General features: G+C 34.0%; 1 protein-coding gene across 2 annotated transcripts in view; it reads left to right on the forward strand.

The window, feature by feature from the left end:
• The window catches only part of LOC123525380 (prostaglandin E2 receptor EP4 subtype-like), a 34049-nt gene extending 19504 nt beyond the window's left edge, over positions 1 to 14545 (forward strand). For both annotated transcript variants that reach the window (XM_045304386.2, XM_045304384.2), the window contains 4 exons: positions 5670 to 5830; positions 6396 to 7246; positions 11189 to 11970; positions 14350 to 14545. In XM_045304386.2, the coding sequence (XP_045160321.2) occupies positions 6425 to 7246; positions 11189 to 11970; positions 14350 to 14380 (1635 nt within the window). In that variant the 5' untranslated portion in view covers positions 5670 to 5830; positions 6396 to 6424 and the 3' untranslated portion in view covers positions 14381 to 14545. The remainder of the gene's footprint in view (positions 1 to 5669; positions 5831 to 6395; positions 7247 to 11188; positions 11971 to 14349) is intronic.
• The last annotated feature ends 7559 nt before the right edge of the window (positions 14546 to 22104 follow it).

A 22104-nucleotide genomic window follows, 5' to 3' on the forward strand; every position in this document is an offset into this window, starting at 1 on the left:
TTGCGAATATGTTCAATGATGTTATTTCGGCATGATTAACTTTCCATGTTTTGTTTGTTTCGGGTTTAACGCCGTTTCCTCAACAGTATTTCAGTGATGTAACGGCGGGCAGTTGTTCCTGGATTCTGTACCAGTACAAACCTTTTCTCCGCGCAAGTAACTGCCAACTTCCCCAAATGAATCAGAGGTGGAGGACGAATGCCTTTAGACACAATGTCTTTGATCAAACCGTCATGGAGAACTAACGACCCGCGACGCCCCCCCCCCCCCCCGTCCCCCCGCCACCCTCCACCATATTGAGCTAAGCGGACGGGGATGATAGTATGGTGTAGCTGTAGGCGTTTCTACAGACAGATATCGTAAGAAATAAATTGGTAAATGCTTCAGAAGTGACGGTATTTGTCTAAATGCCAAAATGTGTTACATTAAATTGAAACATGTGAAATTAAACCAGTTTACGCGTATCTTGTTCTAGTTCGACTTTGAGAAATCAACTATTGTGTGCCTTCCTGGACAAAGCATTTTCTTTGAATCGTTAATCAAACTGTCAATAGTATTGTATATAAATGGATAATAGTATTTGTTCAAGAACATCGAGCACATCTCTTGATTAGAATAAAGTTGAATAGGGCAATAGGATTTTTCTGCCGTAGTTTTTTCCAGGTTCTAACACTTTACAAAAATATCTTAAACTTTATAATTTGTTTAAAACCTATCAAGGCTGATTGTATTTACACATATTTAGAAGTAAACTTCAACATAACTTCAATACCATTTTGATATTTTTAAAGGCTATCAAAATCAAGCCACAGAAACATTAATAGAAGTGAAAGTACATTAACAGTTATTTCACTAAATAAATAAATCGCCGATAAATTTTAATGATGAAAACATAGAATGAACTGCAATCCATTAATGTCCTATTTTATACGGTTTGAAGGAAGTAGAAATTGATGTTCTTTCAGTTTATCGAAGAATTCTATTAGAGGGTATAATTTATTATTCAGACAAATCTTCAAGTGTTTCTGCACGTTTATTAGACTGGCTTCCGTCCCTATGTTTGTTCTTATTTACATATATCAGTTTTCTTCATTAAGAGGGAAGTAACTCCAGAGGGTTGTTTCTACATTGACATTTTTTATTGCCCCTGGCTCCAAACATAGGTTCAGCCATCAGATAAAATTGTGCTATTTTAGAGGCTTAAAATTTTCTAATAAAATGTTTTCTATATTTATATAAAAAATAACCATGCAGCCAGGGAGCCAGGCTACACGTTTATCTACAATGTAGAATTTGATAAAACCCTGATTTTTCAAAACATCAGATGGTACTTAAAGGTCCTTAATGCTTTAATTGTTCATCTTAAAAACAGACGAAACAGCTTTCCAAATAGATGTTATGCGTAATTACATGGCTAGAGAAGCACTACTTTTAATATTGCACATGGACTGTTATAGTTAGAGCTATAAAGAGGGGTAATAAAAAACAATAGATCCGATAAAACATTCTAGTATATTCAGCAATATTCTAACCTTTGACAAATGTTAAAGGAAGTAATTATCAGAAATAGGATTTAACAAGACATTAATGTATTTTACGTTCGTAACGGAAAATGATGCAGCCATATTTTAAACAAAGGCATTATGAGCCTTTAATCTATTTGAACTTTTACTACCAATGTTTTAACAACAATTAAATTATTTTGAAAATATATGCACACTTAGATTCCAGAAGAAAATAATACTTTGTAATTCACTCTTTTTCTGTTGGTTTAGAATTTTCAGTTGCTGAGATTGTTCTTATATAATACCGCAGATTGGATCATTTTCGCATAGGCATTTTAGTGATTTCATAGTTAGCAATCGTGTTGTTAAGAACTTGCAAAACTTGATTGTTTTTAGGACATGATTGACACTTCTGATATTCACGACTGCATTTTCTCGCACCATTTGCCTATTTAGTAACTGTATACCTTAACGTATATTAACAGAATGGTAAATAACATGGAACAGCAAGTAAATAAAACCATGCTTCTAACCTGTTAAGGTATGAACATTATAATCGAATTATACCTACTGGAGAATATCAACTTTTGCACCACTTCTCGTTTACTTTTACGTCATGGTATAAGGGTATTGTTATTAGTTTTGTTGATCAATTTACTAAAATATCCATCCGTAATTAATTCTGTTTATTTTATTTGTGGGAATATCTATAGACTTTGTCTGGTCTTGGGCTCAGCTTTCTTGACAGTTCTAAACATGATGTGTGTTTTTATCAAACCTTAAACTGACGTGGGTTTTATAAGCAAATAACAGGTCATTGTTTATTGTTTCCAATTTACAAACATAGATGGCACTAACACCTGCATGCAAAAATAATTCATATTTACGTCTTATAAATGTCCACCCAGCTGTCTTTTGTGAACTAAACACACACTTTGTGCTAACAGGAATATAATAACTAAAAACAGGTGAAAGTAATGCAGAAGTAATTTCGAAGTAATCTTTGTGTTCATTATGTTACTGTCTGAACAATTATTTTCATAACACAGTTTCTCCCAATAAAATAACTAAATAATTTAGAATACATAACTTTATAGGCTTCCGACGTTGTTTTTAATGTTAAAATTATTGATACAGAAGAAGCTCTGATGTGAGAAATCTGTGATGTAACCAGACTGGACAACGAACATAATAAATGTTTTACAATGTAAGCCTATTTTATCATGAATCTGGTTTGTGTTTGTCATGTAAGCATATCAATATGGAAAAGTTAAAAAAATAATGAATTAATAGTCATAGCATAAAAACAAACATCGAAAAGTCATGCATTCATGTAAATTTAGGATATCTTTGAGATTTTTATAATGATTGTTACTGTTTAAAACAATCCATAGAGAAACTACATTTGTAACAGGGAATATGTTCAATGATTTTATTTAGGCATGATTAACTTTCCATGATAGCGTCGTGTAGCTATAGGCGTCTTTTTACAGAAAAAAAAATCATAGGAAATAATTTGGTAAATGCTTCAGAAGTGATGATATTTGTATAAATGCCAAAATTGAAACATGTGAAATTAAACCAGTTTAAGCGTATCTTGTTCTAGTTTGTCTTTGAGAAATCAACGATTTTGTGCCTTCCTGGACAAAGCATTTTCTTTGAATCGTTAATTAAACTGTCAATAGTATTGTATATAAATGGATCATTATATTTGTTCAAGAATAACATAGAGAAAATCTTGTTGATTAGAACGAAGTTGAAAAAGGCAATCGGATTTTTTTTCCGGCATAGCTTTTTTCCTACTTCTATTTCCAGGTTCTGACACTTTACAAAAATATCTTAAACTTAATGCACTTAAACAGTATGATTCACAGAGTAAAACTTGGCGAAACTGCAATATCAGTACATTCCAATAGCTCATCATGACTCTTCAAAGTAAATAGACGGCAACTTCTTACACCCCGCAGAAACCCTTCAGTAATTAAACTATTTTTTTTTCAAGTAGGAGTAATCCTTCAGTATGGATGTTATCTCTTTTGTTCCGTTTTACGATGGTACACAACGACAAACAAAATACTCATTCAAGCATTCACGTAACTTTTGTTTTTAATAAATATGTAAGAGAAGTGTTCAGTACGTCTTGGGGAATTATTATTAGAACTGCACATAGCCCATTCCAAATGTTTTGATTACTTATAATACACTTTTGCTATATCTTTGCGAATCCTATTAGTTCTTGTGTCCTATAACTAGGACCACGTGATTTCAACGTTATTTATAATTGTAGTTAAAAGGGTTTTGACTCATTAATGAGTGCAATATTGATGCAATATGAAACAGTTAAGTTAAAAAAGAAACATGCCTGGAAGAATGTTAAGAAAAATATGTTATAAACTAGAGCTATCCCTAAAGGTAATGAATGTACCCCCGCATGCACTGACACAGTACATTGCAATTTGACGCACACAAGATTGCATAATTATGTGGACTGTAAGTATATAGACTGTATGTATACAGTATAGTAACAAAAAACAAAGTCCCATAACTATGCAGAATATTTATCTAAAAGAACGTAACATGCACCATGCACAACTAGGGTTGGTACTGATCATTTGTGTGAAGTTTCATTAAACTGTGTGTAAGGGTTCGGAAGATTAGGCGCGCACAAGATTGCATATGCAGACTGTATGTACATAGTATGTTAACACAAAGTCCATAACTCTACAATTTTTGTTGTTGAAAGAACCTAACATGCCCCATGCACAACTGCTGTTGTTACTGATCACTTGTGTGAAGTTTCATTAAACTGTGTCAAGGGGATGAGGAGAGATGGTGCGCACAAGATTGTGTCTATGTATATAGTATAGTAACAAAAAACAAAGTCCCGTAACTCTGCAAATTTTTTTTCTGAAAGAACCTAACATGCCCCATGCACAACTACTGTTGTTACTGATCACTTGTGTGAAGTTTCATTAAACTGTGTCAAGGGGGTGAGGAGAGATGGTGCGCACAAGATTGTGTCTATGTATATAGTATAGTAACAAAAAACAAAGTCCCGTAACTCTGCATTTTTTTCTGAACATGCCCCATGCACAACTACTGTTGTTACTGATCACTTGTGTGAAGTTTCATTAAATTGTGTCAAGGGGATGAGGAGAGATGGTGCGCACAAGATTGTGTCTACGGACAGATAGACGGACAGACGGACGGACGGACGGACAGACAGACAACCTGAAACCAGTATACGCCCCCCCCCCCTTTACAACTTTGTTGTCGGGGGTACAATTAGCTCAAACGAAAGTTGCATTTCTGGAGTTTGAAGAAGGTAGTTATGCACATTCAAATAGAATATGAAACTTTTTTCGCCCCTCCTTTTTAAAGCAGCATGATGCAATCAGAAAATACTGTTAACTAAACAGACAGGTCGATCATTTGCTTTCTGTTTCTGGATAGATCTGAAAAGAAGTGGACCTCATGAGCAAACACGTGTTTATTATTGAGAGTCTGTGGTTAAATCACAGTTTTAACGGTATTTTATCACAAAGAAAACAAACATTATATAGAAATATGATTTTCATGAAATTTGTTATATTTGTAAATATACCTATTTTAGACTATTGTGTGGTCAAAGAAATGTAATGGGCCTCTCATTTGAGATAGCTGGTTGATAGTTCTGACAGAGCTTATTCTATCAGCCAAATTAATGCAGATGATTCCGTTTCGGCAAATAAATTCACTTGTCAGCATTTCACACATACAATACGTCATATTCTTACATGGTTGCCGACACTTCCGTACAACAATCACACGTAACAGTTAACTTACAATCGATTATAGATAGTTCATTATCCCGAGCACGGAACAACTTCTTATATCATCAAACAACATTGCTTCGTTTGAATGCCCACACAAATGCATTAATACAGCTTTATCAACTAACTTTATTACCACTACGAAACAGCGGACTGCTAAATCGCTCTATGTTGCGCTGAACCGTTAACGTGACCTTTGTCAAAACTGGCCTTAACGACTCCGCGAAGCATTATTATCGTATGTAACATCTAAACGCTAATGATTGCGATCTTAAAACTAAATGATTTCCTTGTAACAATATCCTCGTTGACCATTGTTGTAGGCATTGTTATTGGGTTGGCTGTTTTGCAGTTTCAGGTCCTGTTGAAGTATTGGAAAAATTGCTCAGCGGAGAACGAATGATTTGGTACTGTTGATTGAATTAGTAGAAGATATAAATGCAGAAAGTATTGGAATTCATTTCGTCACACTTTCTGAGTAGTTAGATAGACGACCAGGATTTATTCACCCAGGTAAACTGATTTTTGTTTTAGCATGTTATTTCAGCTATTACAGATTTTAATATATGGTACTTAATTGGAAAAACACTTTCCGTCAATGTTTGGCATAAGTTATATAATGGAAAGAAAACTGCACAAATTTATGATATGTTTTTTTTGTTACGGTTTTATTCCAGATAGTTTGAATAAAAATCTCGAACAACAACATTTTTGTTGGTTTAGAATCCTCAGTTGCTGAGATAGTTCTAATATAATACTGTAGCCTGGATCATTTTCGGGCAGGCATTTATAGCGACTTCGTAGTTTGCAGCTTAGTAATCTCGAATCACGAGTGTTTGTGTATTAGGACATGATGAAGATTAATGTTCATGAATATTGTTAATTTGCGAGTAAATATTAGCGAAAAAAAAAACACCGCGAATATTAGCTTGTCTGTATTATAACTGTTTTAAACCCCTTGTTTAGTTTTTATTTTCTTATATCGCTTGAACAAATTTGAATAATCGTTATTTTAGGACATTGTTACGTTACGAAAACCCCCACAAATTATTCGTTAATACAGTAAATTGTCTTTCAGCTGGTTCAAAGGAAGAAAGGAAGAGGAAAATGTGCAACATTACCAGCAATGTTACTAACTTTACCGACTGTTCCACAAGTCCGGCAGGCGCTACTATTTTATCACCTGTATTCATGTCCGTTGCAGGTGTTCTAGGCAACATTTTAGCTTTGTATAGTCTTTACAAAGCACGGACAGATATACGGACAACGAAGTTTTACAGTCTTATAATTGGTCTAGCATGGACCGATCTCCTAGGAATTTTAATGACGTCTCCATCTGTCATCATTGCTTACGTCAATCGGCGCCAGTGGGTTGGAGGAGATGCACACTGCCGTTTCCATGGTTTTACAATGGCAACATTTGGACTTGCAACTCCCCTTATCATTTGTGCTATGGCAGTTGAAAGATTTCTGGCTTTGAAATGTGTATTTTTCTACTCTAGCCGTTGTCACACGGGTACCTCGCGTGGCTGTATTCTTATTATATGGTTTGGCGTTATATTATATTCGTTATTGCCTTTGTTCGGCTTTGGAAGTTTTGAAAAGCAGTATCCGGGAACATGGTGTTATTTAGATTTTCATTCTGAAAACATTGCCTCAAAAGTTTATGGATACATATACGCGTGTACAAATTTAATTTTGATTCTGATGATTGGGTTATGTAACACTTATGTCGTCATAACAATATTTAAAACGAGGTTCAGGCGAGACAGTGAAAGTGTATATTCCCTAGGTCACCCTCTGCCAGAACACGACGGACTTGTAACAACACGGAATCAGCGGAAAAAGTCGAATGATGCCGAGATACAAATGATTATGCTGCTGTGTGCTTTAACTGTTGTTTTCACAGTATGTTGGGCGCCACTTATGGTAATTATGTTCTTCTGTTTCATTAACTTTGTCTTCAATGTCTTTTCGGCATAATTTATGGTAATTCATTCGCTCTTTTCTACGTTTGTTTTATTGAAATCAGTATTAAATTCATTCCCTAACTGTTCTGTGTTGTACTTTAACGTTTATTTCCTGTTTGACACTGATGAGATAAGCATTTCCTCTTGCCCTGGTTACAATAAATGTCTATCAGTGTAAAGCCTCGTACATTTATCACCTTCCTGAACGCGTTCTTTTACAAAATGATAGAACATTTGCCAGTTTTCGTGTTTTCCTTGAAAAGATCTCTTTGGTTTCCCCTCGTTTGCATGGCTTCAAATATGTGATTTTCTACATTTTGAAGCAAATACTTAATGATCTATCAATATTTCTCCACATGGTACTATCTGTAATTTCTTTTTAGTTTCAATGTTACATTTATCTGTTAAAACATCTGTTACTTGTAACATAAAATATCAGGTTTTGATATGGATTAACATCTGCAGTTGCCAAGTGAGAATAAGTTTTATATTTAATAATTATTTGATAACGCATTACCATACAATAAAAATATCCATTTGCAGGTGAGAATGATCATAATGCAGATTACATAGTTAAGTACGTACGAACGCATTCCAAGTTATTTCCATGGTTTAGAAAACAAAACAATGCAATTCATAATCAAAATAGAAAAAACAAACTATTTGATCTATATACCGTTTCTTTTTCTTCATACCTCTTTAAGAACAAGTCATTTCCGGTTCTGTCACGATTTAGACAGGGAATTTTCCATCATAAAATTCAGGGCCTCCATGACCGAGTCGTTATGGTCATTGACTTGAATCACTTGCCCCTCACCAATGCACGTTCAAACCTCGCTTTGGGCGTAGAATTCTTCATATGAAGAAATAATCCAGCCGGCATATGGAAAGTCAGTGGTTCTACCAAGGTGCCCGCCCATTCTTGCGCCATCAAAAGCTAAACTGGAAATGTCGCCATACCTAATTTGTGTCGGTGTGCCTCTATACCCAACAATGTGTATACTAAATAAAGTCATTTTGCATACTAAACGTTTGTTGAAGTCCCATCACATCCTAGTGACCCACTTTTTCCCTGACATAAACATCGTGAAAATCGTTCTGAAAATACATATAGCTAAACCAACATCTTACCAGCATGTTGCGCATAAATCATTACCAGTATCTGCAGACAGATATAAAACATTTGCAAGTCTAAAATAAATTAAAATGTTTCAAACTTAGTGTTAATTAGTAATACTTTAACCTGATACAGCATTACTTTGACAGTGTCACGCGCTTTTAGATTCGGTTCAGTATAGTATTCATCGTATACAAGTGAGAGTATAACGATGGTTAACATGAACAACTGTTGTTTAGAGAAATGATGCTTTTGGAATGATTGTGCAACCTAAAGTAAAAATGTACTTGTCAAATTACACTCAGTTTTGTCATTCCTAAATAAGTGAAAATGCCAGGAACACGAATTCGCACATTAAAGGGATTGACTTCTATATAACCTTATCACATATCCCAGAATAACTGGAAATGATGAGACAACTGTTTACAGATGGAGACGTGTTCCCCTATTGCAATTATGATGACAAGTCTATTTAATTGCAGCATGTTTTAAAATCATTATGAGCTGCTTCATATTTACCTCAGGCACATTTATAAAAATGTTATTATGATAAATTCATGGCAATTTAACTTAACAAAATACATGTAGTCAACTGATGCAACACAAACAATTGATAATGGATTATACTGACACATAGCATTAATACTAATGAATAATATGAACGTTGTGTTTTTGATTTATTTCTAAGCGCCACAATTACGAGAACAATGTGAAAACTGTTAGGTTATAATAAAATCTTTAGGCAGATCCTTTGAAAGCACAGAAAGCAACCAAACAAAATAAAACCAGAATCGATTTGAGCGAATCTGCACATGGGTGGTAACGAAAACGTACTTTTGATTCATATTTCTAAGAATAGGTTTAAATAATATGAAATCATTTAATTTGGTAGGTACGAAATATTGAGATTTTTTTTTCAACATATCAAATCAATTTAAACCACTTTCACGCACTTTATTTTTTTTTACCGGTTCCGCCATGACATTACACGTTTGTGTGTTCGCCATATTCCTTTCATGATTTTCTGTTTAAAAAAAAGAGTAGGAAAATGTAATTTACAGATTTTTACTTGATTTGATCATTAAATGGATTACCAGCAAACATTGCAGTTTGATAGTTCAGTTAATGTGACGTTTATGTAAATGCCATCGCTGATTTTATTATCAAATTGCAGATCATCAGATGATCAAACACTTCGTGGTGAGAGAAAAACCGTCCTAAGTGTTTCTTTATCCATATGTACATAGACAACCTTCTCATGGAGCCCTCGAGTTGCTAGTTGTATTAGCAACGGCAAAATGCTCATATCCTCCATACAAATCACAATAATCGGAGAAGAACATGGACATACGACGTTATATGCTCTTGGTCCTAAACCTTTTCAGTCAATTCAGGTCTGGCCTAATTTTTCGTTTGCGTTTGGTGTGCTGTTTTCATTTCATAGATCAAAGAACGTTTACATGGCTACTAACAAATGACTATATAATATGTTATTTCACATTCTTCTTCATACAATATTCGTTTCTTACCAAAATAATATTACATGTATAACTATTTATCAAATTTTTTATATGCCCTTTTTTTGGAAAAGCATACGTATTATGGTATGGGAATGCGTCTGTCCGTCATTTGTTTGTGTTCGTAGCATAACTAAATAAGAGTTTAAGATATTGACTTCAAACTTAGCATAAACATAAACCGCATAAACCAGGTTGGTAGGTCAAACAACAATGCGTGGCCTCAACGCGAAACTAGTCTATCTGTATATAGAAATAGAAGCAGATAGACTAGTTTCGCGTTGAGGCCACGAATGGAGCTCAAGGGTTAAAGTTTTCTCTCATATTTCGTGTCCGGAGCATAACTTTATAACTGGCATAGGTAGTTAGTAATGAGATGATGTTTAGAGTGTATGAACCAGGTCTGAAGGTCAAAAGTCAAGGTCACAGCAAGGTCAGAACTCTTTGTCATTTTTGTGCTCAGAGCACAACTAAACAAACATTCAAGGTGGCAATGAGACGATGGGCATAGCGTATGATCTTGGTTGGTACATCAAAAGTTAAGGTCACAAACTGAGTTCAAATTTGTCCTTTGTATTTTGTGTCCGGAACACAACTATTCAAGGTATTGATTTTAAACATGGAATATAGGTGGGTTGGGACGAGGTAATTTGAGGACTGCAACAATCCACATTACTACCCCACCTACACCCCCTCCCTACCCCCTCCATCATTACCCGCTCACCCTAAAAGTCACATTTATGTTCTTGTGCCTTAGTTTTCAAATGAATGAACTTGGTTTGTAGGTCAAAGGTCACGCTCTCAAATTGAGTTCAAATGTCAAACTTGTCCTTTGAATTTTGTGTCCGGAGCACAACTTCAAAATTATTCTAGGTATTGACTTTAAACTTGAAATATAGGTGGCTGGTGATGATGTTGGAGCAGTGTAACAACATGCATCACTTCCCCCACAACCATACACACATACACTTCTTGTCCCCCTTCCCCACCAAAAAAATCACTTCCATAGTATTCTATCACCGCACTGAACAACCCCCGCCCTCCAAAAAATCTTTAAATTTTATCTCCCCCTCATCTGATCTAGAACTCTTCGTGCTTATATTTCCGGCTTTGCAAAGCTCTTGCTATAGAATTAAGATTATAACTCGAACATACGTCTTATGAAAAGCTGTTGTTATTAAAGATATTCGTACTTGTATAGTTTAGAAAATCGATCAGAATGTTTATTAAGCTTATATTCTATCTAGATGATGGTTTGTTATTTCAGTTACGGATAATAATGACACAGGCTACAGGGATAAAGAATGTCTTGTTGGACCTTGCGGCTGTCCGGCTTGCCAGTCTAAATCAGACACTAGATCCGTGGTTATATATACTGTTGAGGAGATCTACTTGTATGAAAATTTCGAGAAGTGTAAAGCAAATTAAAACTAAATGTTTGAAGGTGGTAAGAGAGCAAGTCCAGGACAGCGAACTTATAAAGGAAAAGGACGCTCAGAGCATTGATCAGAATTCTGAAAATGGACGAGCTTGTGATCGTATTCATAATGTACAGGATGACGTTCATAAACACAATAACGAAAACTCAAATAATATTCCTCCGCCGGATGTAATGAAAATAGGTAGTAGAGGTTATATATCGCCATTGCCAGATATAACCAATACTCTACAAAACAAAGAAAACAAAGATTCTCGGTATGTTTGTCATTTTCAGTTTGGCAAATCGTTGTCACCAAAAGAAGAAGATGGCATGTATGTGAAAATTTTATATCTGAAAAACAATTCTTCAAATACCAACACTTATAATGAGAGAACACCCGAACGTCAATGTTTATGTTATCAAAGCAAAGGAAAACTTACCGACAACTTGCCACTACCTGTAGTCACGCAGCACAACATATCTGTTACACATACCGAGTGCGGTAACAGTCACACGAAGACTTCAGGAACTGGAACCAAAGAAACGTCATTATCATCTCGGGACCTCAATGCAACATTCCATTCAGAGAATACCAACTGTCCCTCTTATACCAGATATGCTCATGAAAGGTATATTGCTCTTGTTTAGAACGATGCTTAGAATTACAATGATATTCGACATTTGCATTTACAAAAACGTAATATTTTGAAGGAATGGTTTTAAATGTATTCAGAAACAAGAAATATTTTCTCGTATAAAACTTTTTTAATTGTGTAATATGTATGCTGTAGTTTATGATATTAATTAACTAGTAGCGCAAACACGACAAAATCATTTAATCAAAAGAGAAAAATGCAGTGAGATAATTCATAGACAAAAGAATCCTAGAGGATACTCTAACATTGACAGTGCATTCAATTTCATTTTCCTCATTTACCGTAAGTAAAACTTCCCGGTCGATTAATTTAATTTCATGTTATTTCTAATGTGATCAAATTCTTGTCTGAAAAGAAAGCCCAATAGTTTTAATGGTCACACAAATTTTCAAGTTAGTGGTTTTAAATTAATGTTCCGTATCAAGGCACCCTGACATACAGGTCATAACATTTCATCATAAACATGGGTAATCTGCGATGTTTTCTGTCATACCGAAGAATATTCCTCCGGCCAATAATCGATAGCGGTCAGATTTTCTATATAGAAATAAGAAGGGCATGTACACATTTTACTTAATAACAAAATTACTAAAAATAAGAAACCTTAGGTGCAAACATATTACCAAAGTTCAACATTTGATTCATCACAAGGTTTTTTTTAATTAAATTTTATCTTAATTTTTTATTCGTTCTTCGCATGAAGTTTGATGCCATCATTTCGTCATTTTTTCCCTTCTTTGTTTCCATATAAAATGTACAAAAAGCTCATACATGCGTTTCTTCAAAGCATTTTTTTGTATAAAACCATAGATACGAAAGCTTAGGTGCAAGAACTTTCCTACTCTCATTGAATTTATCTTTTGATTGATATTTATTTCATTTTTGTGAAATAAAAATTTGACTCGTTCTCAGACGGTTTATTTCCACTAATTTCGAAGAAAAATTAACTTCAGCGCGAAGTTGTTGTTGTAGCGTCATAAGCAGACGATATTATAGTATGCCGCGTGAACATACGGTATTGTGATCAAAAGGTTAAAGTAATGATTTAATCATTTAATGTAATTTTACTTCGCGAGTAATTCATTTTGTGTTAATATCACAAAAACAATATAAGATAAATATTGCATTTTAATATTTCGGTTCTAAAAAGAAAGAGATGCGCATTTCTTCTTATGTTGTTGTTCTCACCTTATTTCATATACATTTAAATATCAAGTGTCAGTTATGCCAATTATGTCAATTAAACATTAAAAGAGATAGCTTTCCTATCGACCCTTGGATCACAAATGCAAACTGTCGTAAAAAAGTAAAATACAGAATTTTTTGTATATTATTAAGTACAATCTTAATAAATTTGAGTAAATAAATTTCAAGGTCCGCCTTGATCAAATTAAAGCTGGAAAATATGTCCGGAGCATTTTTTTTTTGTGTACAAGAATGTTTTTGCAATGTAAATACTATCTGCATTTAAAACAGAATTGAATTTTACTTCAGTAACTTAATGATATATTTTTGTTTTCGTGAACATTTTACCTGGTTTCATGATCTTTTCAGTTATCATAAATGTCGTCGTGATTAACTTACTTTCATAATTTATTGTACATGTTCAATTCAAGATAATTTTACATGAAACAAATTTCTATATAGAAGTAATAAAATGTTGTATGCATCACGCATAAATCCTTTTTATTGGACCTGTAATAAAACTTGCCAATTACCTCTAAATGTGATAATTCAAGCTTGTTTAATTATCTTATGAAAAACCTTCTCTTTTATTACACTTGATATTGAAATAAACATCCAGGTGACAATACCCGGAGGCAGTAGATATCGACATCGCAATACCGGTCACCTGTTACCAATATATGTTACCAATACCAAATAGCTGTTGTCTCCCCTGATATCGATTTTCTGCAATATCGGTCATGAGGTCAATTCTTCCTCATGAGAGAGTGCCATGTTTATAGATATTGGTTTATTCGCGGTTCTTTGATGACGTTAACCCGAGGGAGCGGACCCGTATTGAAAGTCGGCAAAGTACGTATTCTCAGTATGCAGTTTCGGCATTTTCCGCTATTTTCCGGTATTTATTCTGGTATGTACATGTGCTGAACGATATTTACGTCCGAAGAACGACGAATTGCATAACGAGAATACTTAGTATGTAAATTGCTGAGTGCCTTTACGGGTCCGTTCCACTACCATAAAGATAACCAGTTACATCTACGCAAAAAGAAAGATATTTACAATTGTACGAAAAGGAAAATCTTTCAGGCTGAACTGAACTATGTTTCAGTTCAGAATCCGTTTACTGAATTGTGTTTGTTGTGATAAGTTTGTTTCTATTTTCAGTTTGAGAAAAACAAAATCCAACAATGAATAGAGTAGACGAGACGCAGCTCAACGTGGCACTTAATCATAGCTTATACTGTAACAATGTACAGATGTTATTATATCGTACCAAAAATTATAACAGATTGGTTACAAATAGTTTGCTGGTGTTCAAATGTATATTTTTCTAAATAAAGATCCAATCTGTGGAACAGTGTGAAGAATATTTGTTTCTTGCATACAATCTATTCTCTACGTACAAACCTATGTTAACAGCAATTAACATCAGAAACGATTTTCTTGACGGTCATATGTAAACAGGTTTAGGTAATTTACCACTTTTTCACAAAAATATGGCAGATTTATAATATAATGTTATTAATAAAGTGATTTGTCCTCGGGCAGTCGTATTCGGCCTTGGACCAATACGACAACCCTCGGACAAAAAGGGCCTTGGGTCAATACGACAGCCCGAGGACAAATAACTAGGCCAATATGAAACCACTTGATAAATGATGATATTATTATTCAACTTTTAAATTCTAGCTAAAACGCGTTAAGAATTAAACCATTTATGCACATTCGTATCAAATTATTATTATGGGAACTAACCACATTTATTTTCTCTAATACTGTTGCAGTAATTTAATTTTGAGCTGGCATGGAAACTGCTTTTCATGTTATTTCCTTGCACAATATTTTACACATATGTGTTGATCAAGTAATACAAACGACCAGGCACATTATTATACATCCCCATGCGTCGTTTTATTCTTATCCGAAATTGTTCCAGCTGACATCGTGTTCACTTTTCCATGTATAATCATTTTCCTAGTTTGTGAATCGCTATTGTAATTGCACAAATAATCAAAACTATCAAAATGTATGTTTAAGATAAGTGTCATCCTTTTAATTAATCCCAGAAACAAAATGGCATCATTCAAAATTCTAACGGAAGTAACTTTTCTGTACTGGCCCTGTCACTAGAACCAATCAAAATGCTTGAAGCCCGTATTGGTCCTGTTTTTTTGTCTTGGCCCTGATTTTCTCATATTGGCTCAGTTGAGTCTGGTATTAGCTCAATCTATTTCATATGACTTGTATAACTTACCTAATATTGTGTCCAATATTTCATAGTTGAATAATAATGATGGTAACGGTACGCCCAGCGTTGGCGACTGTGTCATATGAAGACACATTGTTAATGATTCTCAGCAAGCCCTTATCTCAATCATTACCCATCACTACAGATTGAAATTTCAAATTTGCCTTCCCAATGACAATACGAACTTAATGACTTTTTGAAGAAAGTATTTCCCTTTTAGTACTTAGCATTTTTTTCAACAAAATACTCCTCATGATTATCAGCAAGTCAGAACTAAATAAGACTTCACACACTTGTTTGCTAGTAACTGGTGGTAACTGAAATACATAGTTCCATTTTTTTTGTTGCGTTCATTTTGATGAAACTATGCCTCTTTCTGTACTTGGTCATATTTTTCTCTTTTTTTCAACAATATTCTGTTTGAGATTGTCACAAATTATTATCTCAGTAATTTCACGCATTTCTGTGGCATGGTTATACCTACTGAATGAAATAAATCCCATAACTTTTATCATCTCGATGAAACTGAGCCCCTTTTTATACTTGGCCATATTTTTCTCTCTTTTTTTCATCAACAATATTAGCGATTTTCTGCGAGTAACTACACATCACAGCTGAATGAAATAGCACACATTTCTTTTTCTTTGCCACGATAGCACAAACCTAATGCCATAGATTCAATAACTGTTGCTTTCATTTTGATGAAATTATTCCCTTTTATGTACTTATTCATTTTTATACAAATTCAATTTCATGTTTTTGTCTCTTTTTTTTTCTTACTCGAGTTTATTTTGTTATTCCTTGCTGTGAAGTGTCCGTTTATCTGTCTGCCATCCCCTCCACACCCAAAAGCATTTTTTCTTTGAGTGTCTTAAATTTCTTTATATTTTCTCTTAATATCCCGTCATCTCTCCCCACGCATTAGTGAACCCCTCACCCAGCCCACACTGTCATTATCCGCCCACTCCCTTAAAATATTCTCTAGTTCCTTGTGTTTTTTTATATTGTGTCTTCATATCCGGTCACTCATTCCCATACATTACCATCTGACCCCTACCCAAAGCAAGCACCGCCAAATATTTTAGTTATTTCTGTATTTCTTGATATTGTCTTTAAATACTCCGTCACTCCCACCATGCCCCTACCACACCCAAATTTCATTTTTTATTTTTAGTAGTTTCTTGTGTTTTTTGATATCATTCTTAGAATCCCATCACACGTTCACCCCAACAACATCCCACCACCACTTCCCCCATCCACACAAAATACTAAGAAAACTAAGATGCAAAAATTCAGTTATTATGTGTGTTGATAATTTCTCTTAGTATCAGTCATCCCACCCAACCCCATTAACACACAGCCACCCTGTTTTTGCTTAGTAGTTGGTATTTTTTTTTATATTGCCTCTTAGCATTAGCCTCTCCCCCACCCATCCGAAACCTATCTTTTATTTTCCCTTTATTGTATTACTCAGTCTTGTATATTATTGAACCAGCTACAACCTACGAATCATTCCAGTTTCAAAAACAACAAACCTTTCAACTTTGTCGGCTAGATTCAGTCTGCTGAAACTTGTTGTTGTAAGTTTGCTTGGTATCCATCGTTACTTTTTCGTTTGCAAGGGATTGATCTGGTGGAAGATAACTTTAATTTTGGTGCTGTTGTACTCGACTTGGCGTTAGAGTTAGCGCTGCATTCACGTTAAAGTTTTATGCAAGGCATCTCAATTTCATTATATATTCTGATATTTTCACTCAGGTTCCGCCTTCGTGAAAATATTCAAATGTCTCACATATCGGTGAAGATAATTGTTTCGATATCACACTGCAAACAAACAAATATCCTCTATTTATTCAATTTGAATGGCGTCACTCTTCCGCATTAAAACAGCACATTCTGTGAAAAAAATGCAAACCAAAAAAAAAACAAAGAAACAGTTTATCAATAAACAAAATAATGTACGGTTTTCTACTGAATATCAATGCTCTCTCTCTATTCTATTCTAAACTTCAATTCTAATAAATCAAAATTATGCTAAGCCTAGAGAAATAAAACAAAGATTATTATTTATAAGCGGCATCTGTATTTCTTCACCAAGGTGCATGTAGTCTTAACAACAGGGCCATGGTGGTGGCCATATCTTTTATAAACAACAATCATTTGAAAACTCTCTTAACACAGTTTAGATGTGTACTAGCACTAGAAAAACTGAAAGTGGTTTTAACAACCAAGTGCTACTGCATGACAATTTATTATGAATGAAGTTCTATATAAAAGGTAAAGAAATTGGGCGCATAATAGCGCTTAAGGCTTGTAACCTCACAAGTATGCCGAATTCAATATGTAAAAAAGTAATTCAATTTGTAAAATATTATCTTAGTTTTTAAAAGATTTAATCCAATTTGTAAAAATTAAAAAGCATTTTATACGCCTAATTTGGAAAAACGGACGTATTATCTGATGGCGCGAGCGTCTGTCCGTCTGTCACTTCGTTTTCGGATCATAACTTAATAACCATTCAAGATATTGACTTCAATCTTTGCATATAAGTAGATGGTGATGAGGCGATATGCAGAGTGCATGAAGCTGGTATGTAGGTCAAAGGTCAAGGTTACAGCAAGGTCATTTTATTCAATTTATTTAAGGGTCTGTCCGATCGTGAGGCCATCATGACCCCGTTACAGCAAGGTCGACTCTGTCCCTCATTTTTGTGTCTAGAGCTTAACTTTATAACATTAAAGGTAATAGCTTTAATCTTGACATATATAAAAGTGACGATAAGACGATGTGCAGAGCGCACGGACTTAGTCGGTAGGTCATAGGTCAATGTTACAAATTGAGTTCAATTCTGTCCTTTGTATTTTGTGTCCGGAGTACAACTTCAAAACAAGTGAAGACACATTACCTAAAAAACTCATTTCACTGTTAGTTTCTTGTGCCTCAGTATTTTATCACCGCCGCTGCACAAAACCCCAAGCTCATACCCATCTCCACATTACATCCTCCTCCGACACACACATAAACATCTTTAAATTTTACTTACTCTTCTGATCTAGAAATCCCGGAGTATATTTGCCCACTTTGTGGAATTTTACTTTATTAAGAACTGAGAGGCAAAGGGAAAGTATGAAGGGGAAAAAAAGAATACATGCACGTTCTTTAATCATTGCTCTTTGGGATGTTAAAATCAAATTGTAAAAAGAATCACAGAATTACTCTATTTACCAATCAAAATATTTGTTCCGTAAAATGTCGGAAATTATATACTTGACCAGTATCAATCTTAAGGCCTTCAAATGATCTTCATAATGCGCCGAATATAGCTTTAAAACTGACCAGGAGCCGCCAGACAGACGAACTGGAAGTAGAGGAGTAAAATTGAGTGTTAAAGACAGCAGAATTATCTCATTCTGCCAGACACATTTTATTCCTGATGATGTCATACAATTTGTAAAAGCGAAATAAATAGAAACAAATCTCGTCAGTTGTAGTGAATGTACTAACAACTTGAAGAATAAGCTATAAAACTGTATTAATTTTATATATTTGAAGTTCTCTTTGTTAGTGAAGCTACAAGTCCTTCTGAGGTTGTCAAAGATATTAACGTAGATGACACTAAAGAAGCACATATTACTGCAGATTTCAGCTATGGAATAATTTGAGCAGCTTCAACTCTGCAGTAAAGTGTAGCAAAATAATTTGTTTACAATGCAGGAAATCAAATAAATGTCTTTCATTTTGAGCAAAATAACATGATTAATATACAAAGTTTAGCAAAGGAATGAAAATTTTTAATTCAAATGGAAATATCTTGATTTCGTACAATCTTATTAATGCTGAAGTACGATGTTACGTGTGTTAGATAACGGATATTTGTTTCAGTGTAAGATTGAAGTAACTTGTACCGAGTGAACGCACGATGCGATATTTTTTCAAAATGGTTTTGTAGTCATGAGTGAAAATGTATAGTCTGATTATATTTCGGTCTTACTCTGAAACAAACTCTATATTTATTCTGTGTCTTTTTTTGCGGTTTTTTAGCAAATTCTGCCCATTTAACCTTCGCACCATCACGTACAATGCATAATGCCACCAAAAATAACCTGACACTGTTAAAACAATTTAAATAATTATGCGAGATATATTTCATTTTCTTATTCTAATATGCTTGTTTCTGTAAAAAAGACACTTACACTTAAATGACGTCACGTTAACGTGCGATGACATCAATATCTTTGTCGCGACCCAAGAAAGAGCGCTACTATATTTTTACTACTGTTTTAGACAAAGCACATATTAGAATCGAAATAATGTATAGAAAAATGTTTTCGTGTTTTATTTATATCAATACACTCAAAATCGGTTATAACCCCTTTTCGTGTATTATTATCGTTAAACACGGTTATTCTATACATTATTTCTTAATTATATGATTGGTTATTTTAATGTTCTTGGTGGTATATAAGATGGCAGCCAGTTGCTTATTTACATATATTTACTATTCTAATTTCTTTTTTTTTTATTTGAAACAATCAGTCATCTAATATTACCATGCTCACTGCTATCGTCCTTTCTTTCTAAACTCTCAAAATCACGGTATTAGTATTTGAAAGGAACCTAAAATCTAATTTTAAGCCCCTGCGTGAATGTTATTACGCAACGGCTATACAATAAAGTGATACCATAAGACGTCTTGGGATATCAGACACAAGACATAATGATTTCGGACAAGCCTCGGTATAGATATGTTTGTTCAATATTAAACTTATGTTTTGATAACATGGTGTTATTTTGCCTCAAATAAATGATAATTGAATTGATTATGTAAATAGAAAAATAAACGCAATGCCTTTTTGGCTCTTAACTGTCATAGATTCCAAGACGACGCATTTTTTATGTCACGGATTTCTGTCGTAGTATTACAGGTTTATGACTCAGAAATATGGGTATTGTGGACATTTCCTTACTTGAAAATTTGACTGTGATACATGAGTGTTGTATTTATGCTATATTCATATATGTTCTTAAATATTTTATGTTTATATAATTTTTTAGTAATATTCAGGGTGGTCAGTTTCCTTAAAAGACTGATTATCTAACTGATACTTCCTTTGGTTTCTTTTGATTCCTTATTAGATTGACATACAGCAGTTAGCACCTGTATCGAGGAACTGACCAGCCCTTTGAAGTTAATTCATACTCTGTGTTCCTCTCAGTTACAAAAAGTATTTTGGTTAAACAACATCTTAAATTATTATCTAAGGAATATATAGAAATAGTAAAAAGGAAAGACAAATGTGTTATTTAATATTGCCAAGCGAGAGTCTTACATGAGACAGACATGTCATATATCAGTAAGTTATCAACAGGTCATTTACGCTCAGTTAACGTTCGTGACAGTTCATACCCGAACGAGTTCCCTTCCTGATATTTTTCCACATCATGTTAAAATATTTTACTGGCTTCTATACACATCTTCTTTAAACTCGGAATTGGGAAAATAACACTATATTATTAAAAATAAAGTAAATATTGAACTGACAAATCAAGCCATGTGAAATGTCAACCTTCTTTCGTTTTCTATGACAGCAAATAACACAGATTTCGTCCTGAAATTCATTTCTTCGCGTGACCAAGATCCTTAGATGTGATATGAGTGGTTTGGTAAAACAGAACTTGTAAAGAGCATAAGACTGATTTAGCCTATGCTTAATAAATGATTAAATGATACGGAAAATATCTAATTTTTGTAGGAAAAGAATTCCAAAAGTTTTTTTTCAACTTAAGACATCTTAAGAGTTAGCAAAACAGTGGTGTCTCTAAACAAAGATTTGCGAAAAGATTACAGCATAGTCAAAGAAATATTCAACATTTAAAACGTCACAAAATCCAGTTTGCACCGGTTTCAACTCTTTAAGTAAGTGAGCTAATAAAATTAAATAGGTACTTACGGTGTTTTCTAATATTTTTTTAGAATTGTCTAGAAGTCTTCAAGTACCAGTCAACATTTTAATTTTAGCACTTAACCTTGTTTTCAAGGTATTTAGTGCATAGGTGTAGGAGTATCACTTTTACACTAAATGAACCATTTGTCTTGATACTCGTGTGAAAAGAAGTTTGTAATAAACGTTGCCGGAGTTAGATGGAATATTAGAAAACTATTAAAAAGTACCATTCTGACTTCCAAAAGTCTTACATACCGTCTTACATAGTCGCTGTGGTCTTTGACTTAGTGTTATAAGCATTTCCAGACTATAAAAAAGTAGAGTCCCTTCAGTTCTATTTGATAATAACGCTCCATCAAAGTCGGGGCTAGAGGGGAAGATGGGTGCACGTTTTGACTGTCTCTATCCGAGTCTTTGTCATTATTTACTTGATCTTATCTTGAACAAATATTTTTGCATTTATAGGTCCATTTCTGATGCTTTGGTATTAATTTCCCTTTTTTTTGTATATCTGAATTATATGATGTTTTTCTTCTGTTTGCTGCAAATATGGAAGCTTTGAAGTTGTATTTATGTTCACTTAGCAAGTATTACAGACATAATATTTACAGTAAAATTGCATTACCTAAAATGTTTGCTGACGTATGTTGACTGTTGTCTGATTCTTTAAAAGTATTCAAAATTGTGTAAAAGAAAGAAAAAGTAAAACTGTATATATATATATAT

This window comes from Mercenaria mercenaria, chromosome 3, assembly GCF_021730395.1.
Source record: "Mercenaria mercenaria strain notata chromosome 3, MADL_Memer_1, whole genome shotgun sequence".
In the NCBI taxonomy this organism is placed as follows: domain Eukaryota; kingdom Metazoa; phylum Mollusca; class Bivalvia; order Venerida; family Veneridae; genus Mercenaria; species Mercenaria mercenaria.